At 45.5% G+C, this 24,204-nt stretch overlaps 1 protein-coding gene and 1 long non-coding RNA gene across 5 annotated transcripts in view; both read right to left on the reverse strand.

Moving 5' to 3' along the window:
- Positions 1-1,912, reverse strand: part of YTHDF3 (YTH N6-methyladenosine RNA binding protein F3) — a 34,989-nt gene extending 33,077 nt beyond the window's left edge. For 2 of the 4 annotated variants that reach the window (XM_075584030.1, XM_075584031.1), the window contains exon 1: positions 1,763-1,912. Coding sequence is in view for 1 of the 4 variants with exons in the window: in XM_075584028.1 (XP_075440143.1) it covers positions 1,160-1,183 (24 nt within the window). In the remaining 3 variants the exon portion in view is untranslated. Of the gene's footprint in view, positions 1-1,159 lie in introns of all 4 variants that reach the window. The other 2 variants (XM_075584028.1, XM_075584029.1) reach the window with 2 other exon arrangements.
- LOC142484363 (uncharacterized) overlaps positions 1-24,204 on the reverse strand; it is a 116,306-nt gene that overhangs the window by 33,077 nt on the left and 59,025 nt on the right. The window lies entirely within an intron of this gene.

A 24,204-nucleotide genomic window follows, 5' to 3' on the forward strand; every position in this document is an offset into this window, starting at 1 on the left:
CCTTAGATTGTATAAGCTCTGGTTACAATGTATTTCCAGCATGCAATTATTAATTTCCTTAATATCAGATCTGTGTCAGTATAATTTACACTTCCAAGATTGGATATGATAAGCAGGAGAGGGACATGTGGGAAACAGAACACAGGTGAATGAAGAAATATGCACATTTATAAATTACATCTTCTGTGTATATACAGATCTATAGATGTCTTTATAACCCACAGGTAGATGTTATTCACAGAAGTGTATTGTTAGGCCTCAATTATACCAGAAACCGCAGAGCGATCCGCTGACGTCATCGCAGCGGCGCTACATGTGCACATGCAGAAGCGATTTGTAACACTACTGCAGGGAGACATGGCCAGATCATTTCTCTCTCTGTGTGTGTGTGTTTGTGTGTGTGATTGGTTTGTTTAAGATGCACTGTGATTGGCCGTGCTAATCGCGTGATGCGGCCATCACCTGTGAAAAACAAAATCTCAAATCTCTTCATGAGACTGAAGATTTGCAGCAAGTCGTGGCGCTACCGTCGTGATTGGTATTTGCGCTTTCATTGCATTTTATTGTTTTGAAATTGTGCAGTGTCAAGCGCGATTTCTAGTATAATTCTAGCCTTATTATAATATAAGCCTTATTCTACATCCATAGCAGGGGAAGCCGCGCTGAGCCCCTGCATCCTCAATGAGGATGTCTTTAGAGTGGGCTCACGTGAGCGTCCGCAGGCGTGCTGAGGCGTTGGAATTTTCAGCCGACAGCAGAGCCTGTTTCTCAGCGCGCTGTCGGCTGAAAACCTCCCATCACAGAAAAGCAACGTCAACATCACGTTGACGTCGGTGTGTCGCAGGCTATTGGCCCAGCGACGTCACTGCCCCGCCTCCCCCCGCCCCCTGGCTCGTCTGCCAGTCCCTGGGATCGTTCCTGACCGGGCAGGCGAGCCTCAGCGTCAGCGCGGGCTGAGGCTCTATGGACGTAGCCTTAGTGTTCACACCTATCAGACAGGAAGACCTAAAATACATTTAAGCACATACTGATAATGGGCACTTTCATATACAGCTCAAGAGACAAAATATACATAGACACCCATCAAAGCTTGGGAGGCAGGAAGTATATGTCCGCCTGTATATCCACTGGCTGGTGAGTGGGCCCCGGGGTGGGTTACCTGATCCACGCTGGTCGCAGACATTCTCCTGAGGAGCCAGAGATGATCCAGAGCCGCCGTGTGATCCACTCTCTGCTCAACGTGTGTCTACCACGGGGCCCTCTGACAGCGGGTGTGTATATGTGTCCACACACAACTGGGACACAAGGATGTGCGCGCAGTGTGTGTGTCACAGATTATAAATGTAGCTGTAATTCATGCAACACACACACACACACACAATTATGGGATGTGTACACAGTATATAGACACACACTGCTGAATGTGTGTATATAAGACAGCAGAATATATAGACGGTGCAAATAAATATATATATATAGCCTGTATATACAGTGTATATATAAATATGTATGTATATACTCACACCTGTACAATTCGGGTAGCAGTGTATATATACACTTGTGTAATAAGTGTGACGCTGTACATATATATTTAAATATACACCTACATGGGACGTGACAGTATTTATATACACACACTAACTTACAGGGCACAGAGTGAGTGTGTGTATATATAGGTGTGCAGCGCGCGGTGTGTGTATGTGTATATATATTGATAGAGAGGGTCCGGTGCAGGACTCCTCTCCTTGCCCCTGTCTCTCACTCCGCTGGACGTCTCTCTGTCTCTCTCCTCTCACAATGGCGGACGAGGCCTCGCACTCTCACTTCCTCTCCGGGGCTCCCTGACCTTCCGCCGCTGACGTCAGAGGCCTGTCACGTGACGGGACCGGAGGTGGGCGTGGCTCTCTCATTGATGCGGAGTCTCTTCTGCAAATGCTGGCAGCATAGAGCGGAGAGGCGTAATGTCAGCCAACATCCAACTCTAGATACGGGCGATCTCTCCCCCGCCTATGTTTGCTGACCTTCAAGGTCCAACAGCAGTGAGATTTGTCGAGCATTTGCCCGTGACATGTGGGCGCACTGAAAGGGTTGATGGAAATGACTGTCCCCCTAGACCAGTATGTATGGCGGCTTACACCGGCTCCTGTTTGATTAATCTACTGCGAGTGCAACCAAGGGGGAGCTTTCCTCCTCCCGCCGGCAGCAGCAGCAGCGCTGCACTCCCCCTTCTCAGCTGCGAGAAGAGATATATCGGGGGGTCACAGCCCCGGTGCCGCGTGCTCAGGACCGGGTGCTAACACATCAGCGACTGACTGCAAGTGCGTCAGTGAGAGCCTAGGTGACCTGTCTCCCAGCCCCGAAACTGGGGCACATCTGAACCACAAAAAGGGCTTCCAAATAAAGCCCTGAAATCTCACAGTGTTTCTATTTTGCTGGACTTTAGATTCAGTTTTGCGGGCAAACGTCACCTTCCGCAGTTTTTTTTCCCCCCAGTACATTTAGCATAAATAACATCTCACCCATATAACTTGTATTTCAATATAACTTTTGTATTTATGGGCACATAATCATGTGCGCACAATGGTGTGACTGGTATTCTCCTCTTGCAACTTACATTTATATTTCAGGTTGCTCTCACAGTTAAGCCACTACCTATTGCTTGTATATATCCATGTTTGAGATATAAATGTAGCCCCTTTTCCCTGTATCTAAGGCCTGGGACATAGTAGTGTGAGCAAGGCTGAGCCGTGCTGAGCCGCGCTCAAACTCGGCACTGAGCCCCTGCAGCCGCAATGAGAGCGGCTTTAGCAGGGGCTTCCGCATTCTTGGGGAAGCGTGTGTCTCACGAAGTTTTCAGATATGGCGATCGCCGGCGCGCAGGGCCGGTCACGTGAGCGGTTCGCCCAATGAAGGCGAACCAGCTCCATGACGTCACTGGCCCGCCCCCGACACTCCCACGGACGGCGCTGTGTAAGGCCTCAGCACGCCTCCGCCCGATAAAATGACTATGTAAGTACCTAGGGTGCGTGGCACCAATACCCCTGGTGTCCTCCCCCGATGAGTCAGTCCCACCCAAGTGTAGGAAGTAGCGCTACCCCCGTGGACCGTTGGTGCAATTTACTTTCCTGTGCACTCCTGTACCCAGGTAACGCTGAATGCGCAAAAAGGATCCGTCGGGTCCCACGACGTCTGCTGAATCTTCTCTGATCCGCATAGGTGTCCGCCTCTTGAGGGAGCTCCAACTGGAGGGTGTCCCTTAATGTCTATAGTTGCCTGTGGTCTGATCCCAAACCGCAGGCTGCAGCTCAACGTGTGACATCTCTTCACTGGTGCTACACCTGACACTATATAAGACTTGAGGGTAGCGTCCCTGTATGGGGTCTTCCCTATAGCAGCCACAATCTAGAAGGGGACTTAGGACCTAGCTGGGACCTAAGGGACAAACCTAGTCCAGGGGAGCACTGCACCCTGGACACTACCTGAACGGTTCTCCCCATCTTCCAACTGCCAGTACCTCCAGCAACTGCCTGTAACTACCAAACTGTGTCAACATTCTCTCTGCATGTCCCTCAGGCTCGTGGGACATGTAGTCCCTTGCAGAGCTTCTCCTAAATGGCTGCCGCAACTCTGGAAACTGCGCATGCGCAAAGGCTCCACTGCGCATGCGTGAACCTAAAATAGCCACCGCAACTTCTCGCCTCTGCGCATGCGCATAGCTGCATTTGCATATGCGCAAACTACAAAATAACAGCCCCCGCTTGCCGGGTACGCCACGGAGCAACGCCACTCTTATACACCACAGCCGGCACCGGAGGTAAGAGGGGACACGGCTACATTAAAAAAATGGTGATCATGAATTTATAATTCACACAACCATTGCACTTAGAAGAGCTAGGTTTACACTTGAGCCATTAATTTGATTGAGACACATCTGTAAATAGATGTGTGTACCAACCTCTCATGTTTCGGCTCAAATGACTAAGAACAATGTGCTCTGCTCGCTCTAATGCCAAACACCACCACTCCTCACTCATCAACACTCAGATCCAATCCACGCAATTTGACGCCTTCATCTGAACTTTTGCTCCCACGTCCCTTCCCCTCAAGCCTCATTAAAGAAGAGGCGTGTGCTACCCACAATTAGATTTGTCCTTCTTTACGCATATCAGCTAATTATCCACCAGTCTAAGGGACGCATTGGCAGGGTAGCTTTGGCATTTTAGGAGTGATGCATTTAAAGTGATAATTTTAAGTGAGAATATATAGTTAGACCAGCGGTGCGCAAACTGGGCGGCGTGACCCCCAAAGGGGACGTGAGACTTAGTGCGGGGGCCGCGGGGTATACAGAGGCCCCACGTGCTTCCCGAAGGCACTTAAATTAAGTGGCGGGGGAGCTGCAGGGCCTCTGTAAACCTAATTGTCCTTGACTGGCGGCTTCTCACGCATCGCCATGGCAACGCGGCCTCAAATAACGCCGCGAGGTCATGTGACATCACGTTGCTATCCTTTTTTTTTTTTTTTCACAATCCAGGGGGAGAATGTAAGGAAAAAAAACAACAATGCAAATATCTAAGTGCAGATGATTTTCTTATGTGAATAAATTCGCTCAAATCTTGGCTCTTCTGTGTGTCCTACTCACAAGAATATTCAGGGCAACATCAGTGAAATATGGTGTATACTTCTGTGGTCAGGAAAGGCTGTACTTCACTCCACAACTCAGCAGGGAAACAGGAAAATACCCATAGCGCAGATCAATAAGGTAAAAATTCAATGTTTATAAAAATTCAGAAAAAATGCACACTTACAATAAAGCACTTTAAAAACGGCATATAATACTGATAATGAAAGCCAGAGAGATCACCCAATACTGTGGCTCACCACACCGCCTCCGTTAGGACCCCCGCTATGTTCGCTTGAGCTCTCTGCGTGTAGCCGTTTGCTTCCCGAATACCCTCAGGTGCCCTGCTCCGTCGCAGTCTCAGATGGCGCGTCACTTCCGGTTTGGCTTACGTGGTGTGCCGGTCATCAGTCGTGCGTCTCCCCACCTCTCAATAGTTGTCTGGGCGGTCCACTCTACGCGTTTCGCCAAATCACTAAGCGGCTTCCTCAGGGATACTCCATTTCTAGGAGAGATAGGTCAAAGAGAGGAGGATGGGTATTATTTTATATTGCAGACACCTTACAATTTACACTGTTAAATTGCCCCCAAAATCCCACCCTCTTGAAATCCTGGTTGGCAGAATCTGCATCCCCTTTTCTAAGCCCATCTTGGTTGCTGGCATCTACCACCCCCCTAAAGCCCCTCTACAATCCCTGACTGATATCGCCCAGTTTCTTGGCTCTATTTCCTCTCAGAATGAGAAGAGTGAGCTGATAGTTCTTGGGGATTTCAACTTCAATTGGCTAAAAACCACAAAAGCCAGATACAAATCAAGTCGCTTAACCTATCACAACTCATTTCCCAACCCACACGGACAAACCTGAAATCGCACAACCATTCCTTGCTAGACTGGATTCTCTCCTCAAATCCCTGCAGAATCCAATCCTCAGGCATCCTTCCTGACATTTTCAGTGACCATGCAATAGTGTACTGTGTAAGGAAAATTAAACTGCCCCAAACAAGCCCTAAAGTTCTCTTCACTAGAACATTTAGAAACTTTAACCCACAATAGTTTCTGGCTGACCTTAACAACTGCCCTTGGCACAGAATCGATTTAATTCCTGACCCTGATTCTGGGCTCGACTATTTCAATACAAGCTCTTAAAACTCTTAGATACCCATGCTCCACTACGCAGAATAAGAGTATGTGTTGCCCACCTTCCGTGGGTTACAACTGACCTTATAGCACTCTACCAGTTCAGGGATGCCTTGTGGAAAAGCTACAAAGTAACTGGCACTACCAAGGATCTTAATCACTACAGATGCCTACAGAACATGTGCACAAGGCAAACAAGACATGCAAAAGCACAATATTACTCTGACAATCTCCTCCAGAATACATCAAATGCAGCTAACTTCTGGAAGGTTATCAACAATATATTCCAGCCTTCTAACCATCAACAACCAAGTAATATCACTAAGGGGGATATTACTCTGACAAACCCCACTGACATTGCAAATGCATTCAATGATTACTTTGTGGGGTGTGCTACTAACTTATTAGCGAAACGCAACCCAAACCACAAACATGAATCTCATTCTATGATTACCCCTATAGCCCCACCCTCTCCCAACACTGCCCACAATTTTCAATTTGTCCCAGTATCCGAAGAGGAGATTACACAAGCGTTCCTCAAATTAAAACTAAGCAGCCTGCGGACCTGACTTACTACAATCTAAGTTCCTAAAACTTGGTGCCCCAGCCATTGCCAAACAAATTGCTTCCATAGTCAACTCTATCCTGTCTGCAGGCCATATCCCTAAGATCTGGAAAACTGCTAAAGTCGTCCCAATCTTCAAAAGTGAGGACAAAAACACTGTCTCAAACTACAGGCCAATCTCTCTTCTCCCACTACTATCCAAAGTCATGGGAAAATGTGTTCACTCCCAATTAAGTGATTACTATACCAAGACAAATTTCCCTAGCCAATTCCATTCTGGCTTTCGCCCCAAACACTCCACCATAACTACCCTGCTATAAGTTTGCAATGAAATACAGTTTGGAATGGAACAGGGACAACTCACTGGTGCAATATTCCGAGATTTTGCAAAGGCTTTTGATACTGTTGATCATGTTATCTTGCTGAACAAACTCCAGTGCTCTGGAATAGGGAAGCATGCTTTAAACTGGTTTCAGTCCAACCTATCAGGTAGATCCCAACATGTGTCCATCTCAGGCTCTAACTCCAACCCCTTTGATATCACCTCTGGTATCCCGCAAGGCTCTGTTCTGGGGCCCCTACTCTTCTCAGTGTTCATCAATGATCTTCCCACAGCTTGTTAGGAAGATTCAATACACATGTATGCAGATGACACAATCCTATATGCACACAGCCATAGTCTCTCCAACCTTGAACACATACTTCAATCTAACTTTTTGAGACTCGAAAACTGGATATGCCCAAAACAAACTGTTTTTAAACACTGATAAGACTGTAAGAATGGTATTTGGGACCAAGACCAAATTTCTAAAGCTTCCACTGACTGAGCTCCAGATCAGAACCAATGCTAAAACCACCCTAACACCTGTTACTAGTTTTAAATACCTGGGCATATGGTTTGACTCCCACTTAACATTCGGAATGCACATTGATACCCTGACATCCAAAACCTATGCCAAACTAGGTATACTTTACAGGAACAAATCCTCCCTAAGTTTGCTGGTCAGAAAGCGTATCGCACAGCAGATGCTAATGCCAATTATCGACTATGGAGACATAGTATATGGCTCGGCACCCTAAACCCACCTTAGCAAACTTGACACCCTCTACAATTCAATATGCTGTTTTGTTCTCCAATGCAACTACAACACAAATCACTGCAAAATACTCAAAGAACTAGATTGGTCATCACTTGAGTCTAGGCGCAAAGTTCATCTTTCCTGTCTTGCCTTCAAATACTTTCTGGGAAAGCTACCCATCTATCTGAACAAGCTCCACACCCCTACCACATGCAGCACTTATCATCTGAGATCTGACTCCAAAAGACTGTTCATGGTCCCAAGGCTCAACAAAGTATCTGTCCACTTCTCCTTCTCTTATCGTGCACCCCAAAACTGGAAAAACCTACCGGAGACTCACACATCCACCACCAGTTTAAGTTCTTTCAAAACTAAGGCTGTCTCACATTTTAATTTGGTCTGTAACTGTTACATACGCCTGTAATATATATTTAACTGTAACTGTGCATGCAATGTCTTGTATATAATGTATACCCTGTTCACTTATGTAACTTTATTTGTATTCTTTGTCATCTTAATTCTGTGCCCAGGACATACTTGAAAACGAGAGGTAACTCACAATGTATTACTTCCTGGTAAAACATTTTATAAAAAAAAAAAAAAATTATATGAAAAAAGCCACTTCTATATATTTGTAGCATATGCTTAATGTCATGTTAGTGTAGCATATACAGCTCAACTCCGTTATAGCGTGGTCCTCGGGGGCCACCCGATCCAACCGTGCTTTAACTGTAGTCGCGCTAATTTTTTTTTTTTTTTAAATGGCTGCCGTGCGCCCGATCAGGAAGAGTTAGGAGGAGTGAGGCTCCGGCAGCCCTACATGGCCCCTAGCAGCCACTATAGTTTCCCAGCACTCCCCTCAGCAGCCAACCACGCACGTATTTCCCTCCCCCCCACTGATCCCCGCACCGGCCCCAGCCTTGCACCGATCCCCGCACTGACCCCCCACCCCCAGCCTTGTGCCGATCCCCGCACCAAACGGCCCCCCCCCAGCCAATCGCCACACCGCCCCACCCCCCACAGCTTCGCACCAATCCCCGCACCCCCCCCCCCCAGCTTTGCGACGATCACCCAGCCTAGCGCCGTTCCTCCCTCCCCCCCAGCAGCCCCACGATGCACCCAAAGGTGGGCCTTGACACCAAAGGTAGGAGGGGGGGAGGGGCTGTGTGTGTGTGGTGTGTGTGCTGTGAGTGTGTGCTTTGTGCAGTGAGTGTGTACAGTGTGCGGATCGCGCTATAACGGGGTTGACCTGTAGTTGCCTTTTGTGCTAATAATGTGACCAAGTATGTCTTGGTGTTACTCTGTTCTAGACCCTAAAATAGATGTTTAACTCAAGTTAAGCAAAAGAGAAGACGAGGGAAATAACCCTAGAAATATTTCTATGTTTTGTTAACTCATGCCTAACTGGTGTTACATCTACCCACACACTGTCAAAACCCTATTTGAGGGTCTGAATGTAAGTAACGCTAAATGTCAGTGTGAACTAACTTAATGTAAAAACCCCTCGTTAACCAATGCACTTTTGTGGATATGCACTGTCATTGTAAGGCCTTGTTTGCATGTAGTTATAATACTACAATGCTTTATGTGGATCTGGGCTTAAAACTCCGTACAATCAGCTGGCAAATGAGTAGCATCTATTGCAACTGATGGTAGCCAGAGAATCATGAAAACTTGGATACAGGGAACTTCTTCATTTCTCCTGAAAAATGTTTTGTTTCAGTTCATGGGAAGAGAGATCGCATTTATGTGCAGCAGAGTTCCCCTCCCTACCTCCGGTTAGGGGCAACTGCCGAAATAGCCACCTGAGATCTGCGAAACATCGGGAGTTTGAGGGCGGCCATCTTGAGCATCACGCATGTGCAGAACAACAAGGTGCAGATGTGCGGTGGCCATCTTAGGTGGCTCCACATAGAATACTGCGGGACTACAAGTCCCAGGATCCTCTAGGAGGAAGGGAATAGCTTTGGCGCGAAAACACCCCGTGAGTCAGTCCTGATAGAGGAGGCAACGGAGCAGGTAGTGTCCAGAGAGCAGTGCTTCCCTGGACTAGTCCTAGGCTCACCCCTTAGGATCCAGCTAGGCCCTGAGTCACCCCAGGAGAGTATTGTAGCGAAGGCCCCAGATAGGGAATCTTCCGCTTAGTGACTATTAGTGCTGTTACACCGGTGATCGGACGCCCTGCCGTCTGGGACCAGGGCACAGGCCACATAGACATTAGGTGAGACACTCCAGCTGGAGCTCGCCTCACGAGGTGGATCAGGACTCATAAGGTGTGAGGGGATTGGTGTCGGAGGCCCCACGGCGTGGGACCTGACTGATCCTTTGATCTGAATGCGACACCTGGGTACAGGTGCACCAATGTCTCATAGCACATTGGGGTAGCGCTACCTCACACTTTGAGTTCTGTTCTACGGACACTGGGTGTTTAGGTGCCCAGGGCACCCTCAGTACTTTGGGGGAAAAACACAGGGGTATTGGGTGTTGTATTGGTTTTGTGCATGTGTTCATTATATGCACAGTAAAGATTACTGTAGTTATATACAGTGTGTATTGGTTCCTGTGAGGGGTTATCCCGCCCACACTGGGATCCCTCATAGGTGGAGGCGCTGCACGCAAGTAGAAAGAGCTCACCCCAGGCTCCATGAGGCGGAGGCTCAGGCCTCCTGTGAGCAACAGATACAGCAGCACGCGTAGTCGCTCACATAGTTCCCATAGGCATAGGGAATGGGGGTTACATTTAAAGGCGCTGCTGAGATTCAGACCTGTGGTGCCCGAGATAGCAGAACTAAATTTAGGGAACCATGTTCGTACTCTCCAAACAAGAGGTCAGTCAGTGGGCCGTGGAGCTCCACGAGTCTCCCCACCACATGGTTGCGGTGGGGGACGTCCCAGCCAATACACCCCCACATCAAGTATGCACTTAACTAGCACACCGTGTCCCCTTTGCGCGGGCGGGGGGGGGGGTGTTAGAGTGCTGGGAGATTCTGCAAGCCACACTCAGTGATACACACATAATGACACTGGCACACGCAGTTATACACACACTGACTGACACACACAGTGACGCACAGACTGACAATCACACACAGATGCGCACACACACACACTGACTGACACGCGCTCACACATACTGACTGACGCATGCGCAGACACACTCAACTGGTGCACGCACACACACTGGCGCGCACACACTGACTGATGCACACACACTCTGACTGACGCACACACACACAGTGACACGCACACACGAGGAATTCAGTTACTATAAAGGCGCTGCTGAGATTCAGACCTGGGGTGCCCGAGATAGCAGAACTAAATTTAGGGAACCATGTTCGTACTCTCCAAACAAGAGGTCCGTCAATGCTCCACGAGTATCCCCACCACATGGTTTTGGTGGGGGACGTCCCTGCCAATACACCCCCACTTCAAGAATGCACCTCCTCCCTTCCAGGCTTAGCCGGAGCCCGGCCACAAGCGCACCGTGTCCCCTTTGCTCAGGGGGGAGGGGAGGAAGAGTGCTAGGATAGCCTGCAAGCCACACACAGTGATACACACACACACTGACTGACTCACACAGTGACGCACACTGACTGACGCGCACACACACTGACTGACGCGCGCTCACACACACTGACTGATGCACGCGCAGACACACTCAAATAACTGACGCGCGCACACATACTGATGCGCACACTGACTGACACATGCGCACACACACACTGACGAGCACACACACACTGACGAGCACACACACACTGACTTACGCACACACTTACTGAAGTGCGCACACACAAACACACACTGACTGACATGCTCGCACACACACTGGCATGCACACACACTGACTGACACACACACACGAGGAATTCAGTTACTATAAATATAGAAATGCAAATAGCTAAAACACGCGTTCTAAGTCAAACTTCTTTGCGTTTTAGCACTGAAATTGTGTTTTGATTTTTAATTAAAAACATCACCATCACAAATACAATTTCTGTGACAAAACAGTGACAAAAGACAAAGAATTTTCACTAAAAATATGCGTGCTCAGCACACACACACTTTTTTTCACTGTTGTTTTTGCAGTCTAGAACTGGTGGTCAACCTTATTTTGGTTAAGGACCCATATAATTATATTATGAAATTCTGCAGAACCGTTTGAGATCAGATGCATTATAAGGAACCCCAACCCTCTCTAATAGCATGTCTGAGATCAGATGCATTGTAAGGAACCTCAATCCTCTCTAATAACGCGACTGAGGTCAGATGTATTATAAATTCTCCTGTATTTGTACCATTTTCACATTACCTGAAAATTGCAGGGCATCTGTTAGGGATGCCTGCTGAACCCAACGGTTCCTGGGAACCTTGGTTGGGAAAAATGGATCTAAAAGGAGCGGGGTGGAGACACTAGGAATAGTGTGTGAATTTTTTAGCAAGGGTTTGGCTATCAACATCAGGACTCTGAATATGCAGCTCTAGGATCAAGGTGAAAGAAGTCAGGAGAGTGTTGGAAAACTCTACTTTTAAAAAGTGTTTTCAAGGAACTTTTAAACGTATGTATTGTAGGAGAGAGTCTGATTGTGTGTGGTAGTGAAGTTCAGAGTTGGGGTGCGGCATGGAAAGAGTCTTGGTGACGGAATGAGAGGAAGTAATGAGGGAGGTGGAGAGACAGATCAAGAGCAGAACATAGACTGTCTACTTGGAAATCAGGTTACAAAATGTAGAGAGGAGTGGTGTTATGTATAGCTTTGTAGGTAAGCACGAGTTTCTTGAATTTGACTGTGTTAGGTATTGTATGGGTAGCCAATGTAGTGAATGTGAGCCTCAAACCTTTTGTGTACTTGGATCACAGCTCTTTTCTTTGTTTACTTTGTTTACTTATCCCCATAATCATTCCTGTTTGTTCTGGATCTCATTGTGACCTTTGCATTGCAGCAGCTGTGGTCCTAGGTTTCTGGAAGCCTTAGTCATGTCGACGCCCGGTGGTCGCCGCAGGTCACTGTAGCCAAAGTGGGGACTTTTCCAAAAAACTTAATTTTTCAAGATTGAACAAATGCCGATGAGCGATGTCACATCCTAATCCGGCATTAACTGGCCCTTAGTGACTCTTCTCCATTGTTTGAATTAGTCAAGAGTCAATAGGTGGCATTGGCTAGACCTTTAAAAGGTGTACTATTGGGAAAAATAAGGTGTTTAATAGGGTGATACCAAAATAGGAATATGTAGTGTGTTTGGGAGATTTCCATCTGAGGCATTCACAAAAATGTTGGAGTGAAGGAACGATGTTTCTGAGTTTAGCTAAGGTTAGGGGCTAGAGAGGGAATGTGAGATTGCATTGAAGTTGAGGAGAACACTAATGCAAAAAAATATCATTAAAACTGATTCCAAATCGTGAGTCTCACAGAAACTCAGAGAAAGTTGACATGTACTGTATGTGATAGTGAAAAGAAATCCTACGTCACACTTTGTTTTGCAAAATACATTTTTTTCACTATGTGCACTAGTAGTATTTTGGGGAAGGTTTGATATTATTAAAATAATAATCGAGACACTGCAAATATTCTTAAAGCAGCAATCACAGCCATTTTTTAGATGATTGGAACCAGGGGTTCTCCAGAGCTGAACTGCTCTATTTTCTAGTATCTCCCAGTTCCCAAGACAATTATAGTTTCAGCTGCCGGTCTTCTATCCCCATCCCAGGAAAACAAAATGGCCACCAAACGATGGGCCAATAGGAATCTGCAAAGGGTGACTGCGGCTTCGTTATGGATGTCTGAAATGGCACAGTCAGCTAAAACTTTAGGGAACTAGGGGGTCACAAGCACAGAGCACTTCAGCCACAGAGGACCACCTTGTTTCAATCATGTTAAATCAACCTACATTTTGGTGCAGAATTGCTGCTTTTTACCAATGCCCCGATTATAAAAGAAGTATTCATCACAAGGGCAGTACAAAGGACACGGGGGCATCCCTTAAGGCCTCGGTCCCGCTGCGCTCGTTGGCGCGGGCGGCAATGTAGCGAGTTCCCCACCAGCAGGGGAATCCTCGCGAGCTGGTCCCGGTCCCCACTGGCGGCACAGCTGACTACACGCTGTCGCGCGTCAGCCGCTGGAGACACCACAGAATGGTGTTTCCTAGCTTTGACGCGTGACGTGTGTGGCTGTGAGCCAATGGGGAGGGGAGGCTTCGGGAGGAGGAGAGGCTTCGGGGAGCGGGGAGGAGTGTGGAGTGAAAGCAGGTGAGTGCCTTTCTCTGTGTGTGTGTCTGTGTGTGTGCCTGTCTGTGTGCGTATGTGTGTGCCCGAGTGCGTGAGTGCCTGCCTCTGTCTGTGCGCGTGTGTGTGTATGAATGAGTGCCTGCGTGTGTGTGTGTGTGTGTGTGAGAGTGCGTGAGTGCCTGCCTGTGTGTGCGCGCGTGTGTGTGTATGAGTGCGTGAGTGCCTGCCTGTGTGTGTGTGTGTGTGTATGTATGTATGAGTGCCTGCGTGTGTGTGTGTTTACCTCAGAAGCTCCAGCTCCTCAGAAGCTCCAGCCCGAGTCCGTGGAGGGAGGGGGGGGGGAGAGTAGCGGGTCCCTCCGCTCAAGCCACGCCCCCCCTCCCTGTCAAACCGCCCACCACCCGCCCACCTCCCGCTCCGGCTCCCGCTCCCTACAGACCGCATATCGCGGTCTGTGTATCTCAGCGCACCGCCTGTCAGCAGTGCGGGTGCGCTGACTCTGGGAGCGGGGCCTTAGCCTAAGGTTGGAGGAAAGGAGATTTCATCAGGAGCAAATGAAAGGTTTCTTTACAGTAAGGGCAGTTAAAATATCTAATTGTGACTACCCATGGAGACTGTGATGACAGATATAATAGATAACTTCAAAAGAAACGTTGGACATCTTTTTAGTAAGGAAAGGTATACAGGGATATACCAAATAAGTAAAGATGGGAAGGATGTTGATCTAGGGAGTAATCTGATTGCCATTATTTGGAGTCAGGAAGGAATTTATTGTTTCCACTTATGAGACATCATTAGATAATTTGTCACTGAGGTTTTCTGTTTGCCTTCCTCTGGATCAATATACTGTAAGTACAAATATAGGATTAGTGTCTGTCATCTAAATTTAGCATAGGCTGAATTCGATCGACAGGTCTTTTTTCAACTTCATCTACTATGTAACTATATAATAACACCCAGTTACAATTGATTTATTATGCTTTTTACACATTCTCTGTTTAAGCAATATGTATTGCAAATGTGTCTTGAGTGTATTGGTTCATGGACAATATTTGAAATCTATTTAAACATATTAAATTCAGAAAATTATGTCAGGACCAGAAAATGAAATACTGCCTTCACTGAACTGCAACCAGAACAGACCATGGTATATAGCAGTGCTGCGTGTTTTAATGCATGTGTGCACTCACTAGATGGTGCTACAACAACGCTGCAACTACGAGACACCACAAAAAGTAAGTGAATAAGGGTAGATTAGTGATCTAAGGACAACATTTTCAGATTTATCTAGTTAACATTACATTCGGTTTTCTCTTCTGAAAGGTCCCTTGAAGAATTGTCACAAGAACGGGTTTATAAATGAACTAGTGTTTATATATGGTAAATAAGAAAACAAAGAAGGTAATATAACTGCTCACCTATATCTTATTTGTCTTTCTAATTGTCAAAGGGTAGGTGCAAGGGAGGTAAACAATATACAGTATGTATAACAGAGAGAACGCAAAAGAATGGGTTCAAACCACCCCACTATTTGCACTCATTACCTAGTTAATAAACAGATGCCCCTAATGCCAAATGATCAGATCCCTTGCCAGGGAACTGTAAGCGACGAGAAAACAAAAACGTTTTATTACACAAATCATTAATACACTCAAAAGTTTAAAATATATAAAATCCCAATGGAGGAGTAATGGAGAAGATTGGATTATATTATCTGCATTACTATATCACGTCAATAGTCAGTTAGGATCCCTATCTTCCCCTGCGGTTGGTATAGTCATGCGATATCCACTGATTAGTACAAGTGGGATTGTGATTACATAAGGTTGCAGTTTTGATAGTGCGAGCTTGCAATTAATTATTGCCTGTTTGGCAAGGTAGATATATCCAAAAATGTAATTTGCCTTACTGAGACAATATAATGCCCAAACTTAGAGTACATAGTCTTATGTGTGACCTAGGTACTATTAGAACAAATCAGAATCTCACTCTGTTTAAACAGCACAATCTATTCATATCCAATCTAGCCACCAGTGAATACAGGGCAACACAGGGTTACAGCGAACCCAAGGATTGTGTGAGCCCTGTGGGGCTACTGTGTATCAATATATCAGCAAGGTTGCAACAAGTTGTATCATACTATTACATTAGCATAGCCTACATGAGTATAGCAAGTATGTTGCATCTATTAATAGTGTATACAGATATAGGGCAGCACAGGGTTACAGCAAACCCAAAGAATATACTAGCCCTGTATGGCAAATGCTAATATACAAAGCTAACAACGTATTACACTCAGCCTGTAACTGAATACCAAGTTTGTTCAAACTGCTGACAATGAAAATAAGCCGGAACAGTACCGGGTTACAGCGAACCCAAGCAGTGATAGTAAAGGTATACAAGCCGTGTGTTTCAATCGCATGCACCGCCGCTCCTAAGTGACGTCACTCTCGCGACGTCTATACAGCCCAACACATGTTTCGCGCGTTCTACGCGCTTCTTCAGGGGGAGGAGTCTACTGTTCAGACCCTGACGTCAGTATTTATAGGGAGGTTTCTATTCTAATTGGCTTGTGGGTTGTGGTTCATCTTTACTCAGTTCAGGTGATTATTTAACCCTGTCAGATCGGGTCAAAATCTAGTGACCTATTGTCACAGACAGGACATTTATGGTATTTGAATATCCCATATTTACATAACGCTCTCCAGATGACATGTATTGGTTGGATATCTGTACACTCCGGATTTAGTTAGTGGTTGTTTTAGCTATTTGTATGTCCAGTGTAGGAGTGTATGTATAAATTACGTGATCCGCCCCTAGGGTCAATACGGATCTTGTCTGATTTAACCAACTGTATACCCAGATCCCACAAATATATAGTTCCAAACATCCCAGGGTTAAAACGGGGACATATAGCTTAGAGAATAATCCTAAGTGGAGGACACTACATGGGAATTCCATTTATGGTGTCTGTTCTTCCAGTAGTATACCATATTAACACTGGCGCAATTGTGTACACTATAGAAATGCCGAGTACATAAATCCTTCATTGAGTCCAAGGGGTGACTGGGTCTGCAATAAAAATATCCATCTGCATTCCCGCTGGAGTAATATTTTATCCCAGTCACCCCCTCGTGGACTTGGTTGTATGTGTTCAATGGCTGTAAAACTCATAACATGTTGGTTCCCCTGATGGTGCTCAATAATGTGTCTGGCTAGCGGTGTGTCAACTGAATTTCTGACATTACCTACGTGTTCCAATATACGTGTTTTAAAAGGTCTGTGTGTTTTTCCTACATATCTCTTACCGCATACACAGGTCATTAAGTATATAACTCCACATGTCTGACAGCTTATGAACTCTTATATTTGGAAAGTTTTGTGGCCCGTGTGAACGGGCAAGCTTTACATCTCATGCCTTTAAAATAGCCTTTTGGTTTCTCTCCCAACCAGGTTTTATTTGGCTGTGCCTGGAAATGGCTGCGTACCAGTCGGTCCTTGATGTTTCCACTACGCCTACAACACATACTTGGCGCACCAGTAAGATTTTTTTGCAAATCAGAATCCTCCAGCAAAACGTGCCAATGTTGCTGCAGGATTTGTCTGAGTTCTTGCCATTGACTACTGTATTTACCAATAAATCTGATTGTATCATCTGTTGTCATCTCTTTTTTGTTTGCCAGTAATTCCGTCCTTTCCGATGTTAAGGCTCTATAGTAGGCTTTTTTAATGATTTTATTTGAATAGCCTCTTTTCCCTAAACCTGAGTGTCATATCTTTTGACTGTTTTTTAAAATCGGGTAGGGAGGAACAATTCCGCCTTAAGCGTAAAAATTGACCTATCGGAATGTTATCTGTAGTGTGCCTTGGGTGATGACTTGTTGCCATTAGGAGTGTATTTGTAGAGGTCGGCTTCATGTAGATACTTGTTTCTAGGTTACCAGTGTTGGTCTTGAATATGGTAATATCCAAAAAGTCTAATTGGGTTTTACTCATTTGGAATGTTAGTTTCAGGTTTTGTTGGTTTTTATTCAAACATTCGATAAATTATTTTAGCAATTCCTCAGTCCCGTTCCATATTAACAAAATGTCGTCAATATACCTGACCCACAGCTCCACATGTATTGTGTACCTTTCATGGTCTTCCACAAAGACAATCCTCTCCTCCCACCTAGGTTGGCATATGTGGGGGTACAAGTTGTCCCCATCGCCGTGCCCTGTACCTGGTGGTATATTTGGTGTTCAAAAAGGAAAAGATTGTGGGTCAGGGTATATTTGAGGAGATCCAAGACCAAAGTGTTATGTGGCTTAGTGTCCTCCCCCCTTGCTCTAAGGAAATAGGCCACAGCCTGAACCCCATATTCATGTGGTATACTTGAATATAGGGCATCTACATCTAGCCCTACCAATAGGGTGTCTCTCTCTAGTGTGATATTCTCTAATTTCAATAGTACATCCTTTGTATCTTTGACGTGCGACGGAAGGCTTGTAACATACTGACGTAAGAAACAGTTAAGGTATACACTGATATGTCAAGTGATGTTATCAATCCCGGAGACTATAGGTCTTCCTGGGGGGGGAACTTCCCTTTATATATCTGAAGGAGACAGTAGAAAGTGGCTGTTTGTGGTTTCTTTACCAGCATAAAATCATGTTCACTTTTTGAAATAAGTTTGTTTTGTAAACCATCTGATAGTATAGTAGTAAGTTCTTTCATAAATGCAATTGTTGGATTTATTTTAAGTATTTTGTAGCATTTACTATCTGACAGGATACGCTTACACTCATTCACATAGTCACACTGGTTAAGTATCACGACATTTCTTCCCTTGTCTGATGGTTTAAGAATGATTGAAGAGTCAGTTTCCAAGTCTTTAAGAGCTAAACGTTCTTTGAAGGTGAGGTTTTGTTTACCTTTAGTCACCTTCATTGTCTCAAGATCTCTGGTAACCAGCTGACAAAACACATCCACATTAGCACTAGTTTCAGGTGGCGGTACACGACAACTTGTGCCCCCACATATGCCAACCTGTACCTGGGATGGTGGGATGGTGGGAGGAGATGATTGTCTTTGTGGAAGACCATGAAAGGTACACAATACATATGGAGCTGTGCGTCAGGTATATTGACGACATTTTGTTAATATAGAACGGGACTGAGGAATTGCGTTTCGTGACGTTAATGTTGTCACTTCATCAGACAAAATTAGCGTCACGAAACGCGTTTGGGGAAGGAGTAGTTGAGAGGCTGAGGTGTCCATCGGCAAGGGCGCCATCGTGTGATGTCACTCAGTTGCGCGGAGGTCGGCGTCGGTACTGGAGCTGTGAGCAGTGAGAGCGCTTCCAGCTCAGTGTGTATCACCACTTACCTGTTTACAAGCTGTGGACTGCACATTGTCAGTCGTTCCACAGCAGCCTAGTTTATGTAAGTAAGCTTTTGGCTGTTTTTTATCTTTATTAAAGTTTTTTTTAGCAATCTGCACCATCATCTCTCATGTCATTTCCATTCTGGGAATCCACGGAGAGTACTATTGTATGAGATACCAGGAGAAGGGGCTGACTAAAGATTGACAGCACGTGGGATTCGTGAGGTCCAGGAGAAAATGTTGGTTAAAGCACAGATTCTCTCAACTGAATATAACAACATTACTTTTGTAAGTTGATTACTTTAAAGTCATCTAGAGCTGTTACTTGGTGCTTGTTGCTGCGCAATGGTCCCTTTCCCCTTTTTCATTTACCTGTAGGAGGACATTGAGACACCAGCCAGCAGCGGATTCACCACTTCAGTTTTGTTTGAAATACAAAGAGAACTTTTCCAATCTGTATGGACATTACATTGGACTGGGGTAACTGTTGTTATCATTAGCGCCGGGTTTTTGCATTGTGTTATTATTGTCTGTATACAAATTTGTGAGCTATTTTTTAGGTAGGAACCCCATGGCAGCTTATACCAATCACGCACAAATGTTTTTGGTCATCACACACATTTCATTTTATTAGAATTGTTAATTAGCACTTTAATGGTCACGGCGCTCAGATATAGGGTATATCATTTTTTCACCCTATCCCAATCCGTAGGAAGCTGGTGGCTGAAAGATAAACTTTACCCCACACGGAATTTGTTATTTTTGGTAAGAGGCTTAGCCCTCCAACCCACAGATTGGGACTAAGTTCTTGTGTTAGTCAGTGCTCCACACGGAGCTAGGTATGTTTCTTTTGGCTATTTTTTTTTCTGCTGAAACATAAGCTGTATTTTTGTTGTTAAAAACCTCGGCTATATTTTATTTTCCCCATAAATATGTTTTCTGTTCTAAACCTCGGCACGCGCCGCCTACAATGCTGATAAACTGATGAAACTGCAAGGGGCTCAAATCCCCTCTGTCCCTAACTAGCTTATTAAATAGATCTTTCCCTAAACCAGGGGTGAGCAAACTTTTTATGCTGAGCCCCCCTTTTCATCCATAAAATTTCTCAGGCCCCCCCTGCCTGATGTAATCAAAATCACATGAAAAAAAAAACCTTTATTAAACGGTATACAAAATAAATCTAAAGATATTTAAATATTTACATATTTCAACAGCTCGCACTTGCAAAATTAGGCTGTGTCCACGCTGCCGCTGAGAGCGGTGACATCACCAACTCTCCAAGCATGAGCACAGGGTGTCCTGCATAATTTTGCAAGCGTGGATCGGGGCTATTTGTGTGTGGCTGTGTTTGTGTATTGACTGCTGCTGAGTGCACTACAAAGTCAATTTTGTTTGTCTCCCCAAGCGCCAAGCTTGGGAGAGCGTACGTACACATTATTTCTGTACATTCATAGTATGATTGATATAGGTGCAGCCTACCCTTTCACTTGCAGAGGATCGCAGCGAAGCAGGTTGCCAGCGGAGGAGAGCAGGAACACAGTGCTATTGCAGGGCAGACACTGAAGGAGGGGCGTTTGACTTCACCGTGCTCTGGCGTGCTCCTCCCCGTACCTCCAAAGCCCCTGCGCGTGCGCTCACACACCATCACGTGGCCGCCACCTGCACTATCCTGTTCAGCCACCCGCACACATCTTCGGCTGCCCGTCCGTGCACATCTTCTTGGCCGCCCCTCGCGCACAGCTTTTGCGTCCTCTCGCGCACAGCGTCTGCCGGCCCGCGCACCCAGTTTTCGTCGCACGCCGCCTGCGCCCCCCTTAATAATCTTGCGCCTCATCCCCCCCAGTTTGGGCACCACTGCATTACAACACACACTCTCTCAATCAATCACCACATACACACACTCACCACATACACTCAATCACCACACATACACACACACACTCACCACATACACTCAATCAATCACCACACACACAATCCCCACACACACACACACACAATCCCCACACACACACACACACAATCCCCACACACACAAACACAATCCCCCCCCACACACACACACACACACAATCAAACACACACAATCCCATCCCACACACACTCAATCCCCCCCCCACACACACTCAATACCCACACACACACACACACTCAATCCCCACACACACTCAATCCCCCCACACACTCAATTCCCCTCTCCCCTACACACACACTCAATCCCCCCACACACAGAATCCCCCACACACACTCAATCCCCCCACACACAAACTCAATCCCCACAGACACACACAATCCCCCCCACACACAATCCCCCCCACACACACAAACAACCCCCCCCCCCCACACACACACACAAACTCAATCCCCCCCACACACACACACACACAAACTCAATCCCCCCACCCCCCACACACACACACACAAACTCAATACACAAACACACACACTCTTTCACCTGGGGGGGGACATGCTCCGATCCCCAACCCCCCATGCTGCTGAAAACTGGTGCGGGAAGCAGACAGGAAGAGAAGGAGGGGCAGTCTGTGTGCAGAGAGAAGCCTCGCCCCCTCTGCAAGACACAGACACATAGAAGCAGCAGCACGGAGCTTCTGGCCGCCCGTGCACAGCTCTGCCTGCCCCCAGATTTCCCTGCAAGCAGCCCGCGCCCCCCCTACATAATCTTGCGCCCCACCCAAGGGGGCGCACCCCTCAGTTTGCGCACCCCTGCCCTATCCCATTCCCCCTGCATTTAACATCAAAATATTGGGACGCTCCTGCATCTAGACATTTCCCAAATTAAACTCATCTTCCTCTAAGCTCAAATTCCTGTAGTTATTAAGATCATTGGTAGTGCCAGTTACTTTGTAGCTTTTCCAGACGGCATCCCTAAAATGGTAAATCAAGACAATGCACGGTTGCAGCGTCAAATAGGCAAAAATAATTTTTTTAAAGAGAAAAATTGTATTTAAATAAAGAAAAGCCTTTTTCTTTAACATAAAACAGTGTGATGTCTTATCTCTCACTTTATTGTGGATATATCAAGGTGGTAAAACATCTGCCAATCAGCGTTATAATAGCATGAAGAAAAAAATATGCAAATATAGGTGGAAAAGGTAGAAATAACCTGGCAACAACTAACAGCAAGGACCTAATGAAGAATTAATCAATGATGGTAAGAGGAAATCACTCAAGGTGATTTTCTCTGAAATCATATACCCAATGTTCTTTTCTCCGGTTTAGTGTCTTTAAAGAATTGTGGCCTAAGATATATGGTATCTGTCTACCATTATTTTCTTGTACAGTTGGTAGGGTATTTACCCAAGGATAATATTAAGTGCACGGTCTACTACTATACACTGTTTTCTTTTCTCTTGTTTTTGATACAAAACACTGAGCACTGATTGAGGAAGAACAGCGCCGAGGAGGACAATTTTTTCTTTACTGAGGGTAAGAGCTCTCATGAGCCGTCAGCCAGCAGTATGCTAAGTCTATGATATAGTGCATTGAGTACTGGTGGGTGATAACCAAGGCAATAAAGGACAGATCATTAGCACAAATAAACGATAGTAATTGGATGACTGGAGCGAGCCATGGACACACACATCAAGGGCAGGGAACAACAGTACAATGTACGGACTCGAAAAAACTGAGGGTAGGGATATTGTGTCAGTAAATGAAGATCCATGGAAGCCGGCCACTGGTCACCTGTAGACCATGTTAATGTATAAACAGGGGCAGGCACCAAAACAAGGGGGTGAACCACAGGGTGATAAATACCCCTATAATTAAAAGCAACAGCTTAAATCCAGCTCCTTATGAATAAACTCAGGTGTTAAAGTGCCTAGTCGTCTGATCCATTTGCAATCCTTTTGTAGTATCCATCTAATAAGGCTACCACCCGACGACTCTTCTCAGCACTATCGATGACCTGGTACCAAAGTTGGCTCGCATTGTGTCCAGCTTGTGTGAAGTGGTGTGCCACTTCAAGGGGCCTCCAGAGCACACCTGCGGATGGCAGCTTTGTGCTGTCTTATCCTATTCTTGACACACTTTATTGGCTCACCCACGTACACCAACCCACATGGGCATTTAATGAGGTGAATGACATTCCGGGACAGACAGGTGCAAAATTCCTTAATGAAGAAAACATTTTACCAGAGAGAGGGTGAGAAAATTGATTGCCCTCTTGCATATTGCTATATTAGCTACAGCATCGGTAGGTACTGACTTTTGGGGTCCCTAAAAAAGTCTGGGTCTTGGTTTTACCTCCGAAACCCACCTTAATGAGATGATCCCTTAGTTGTTTACCTTGTTATTAGAAGAGAGAATTATTAGTTAACATAGGGGCCAGGGAATCATCGGTACTCAGGAGATGCCTGTGACAGAGAATTAAGTTTTTAATCTGGCCACTCCAAGTCACATATGTAGAAATAAATGGGACCGAAAAGTCCCTTGTAGAGCCCTGAACTTGAGACTCGTTGTCAAATAAATTAGCCCTAGGAGGGATCTCTGCCTAACTATGCTGTGTTAGGGGGAGTGGGGTGGGATAAGCCCTATCAGAGAATTTTCACTGCATTTCATTAAGTCTTTGCAGGACTGCTTCCAATGTACTGACGATTCGCCTGGCTCTAAGAAATTGACTGAAAGAAAGAAAAAGTGCTAACAATATTAAAAGTCCTTTGGATGTGTAGACAAAAGAGAGTGTTCTTGTGGAGCTAATTAACCAGTAAAAAGAACACAGAGGGGGCAAGGGGAGGGGACAGTGAGAAATGAGGGATAGAAATATATATTTGGGAAAAATGTAAAAAACTGTATTACTTGCTGAAGGCGACTCCTGTAATTTATGATTGAACAGTATTGCAAAAAACACATGTACAATTTATTAAAAATATAAGAAATTAAAATAAAACTGAATATTAAATATTCACAAGTAAAGTCAGTTTTTGGGTGCAAGACTAAAGGATTTTAGTTAATGTCTCTTAACCAGTTCTCCATTGGTGTAAAGAGGAGGAAATGGTTTCAGCATTGCAAGGCTTTTGAAGAGATTCACTTCTGGTTGAAACAGTCCTCTTGAATATTTGCTTTCATTTAAAAAAATTGTGCACATACCAAAAGAGTTTAAATTTATGTAGCATATACAGTAATCGTTGTGTCAGTTCAGACAGTTTTTACAGGGTCAATAAATCCACAGATTGAATTCTTTTCCAATATTTATT

This window comes from Ascaphus truei, chromosome 2 (genome assembly GCF_040206685.1).
Source record: "Ascaphus truei isolate aAscTru1 chromosome 2, aAscTru1.hap1, whole genome shotgun sequence".
NCBI lineage: Eukaryota > Metazoa > Chordata > Amphibia > Anura > Ascaphidae > Ascaphus > Ascaphus truei.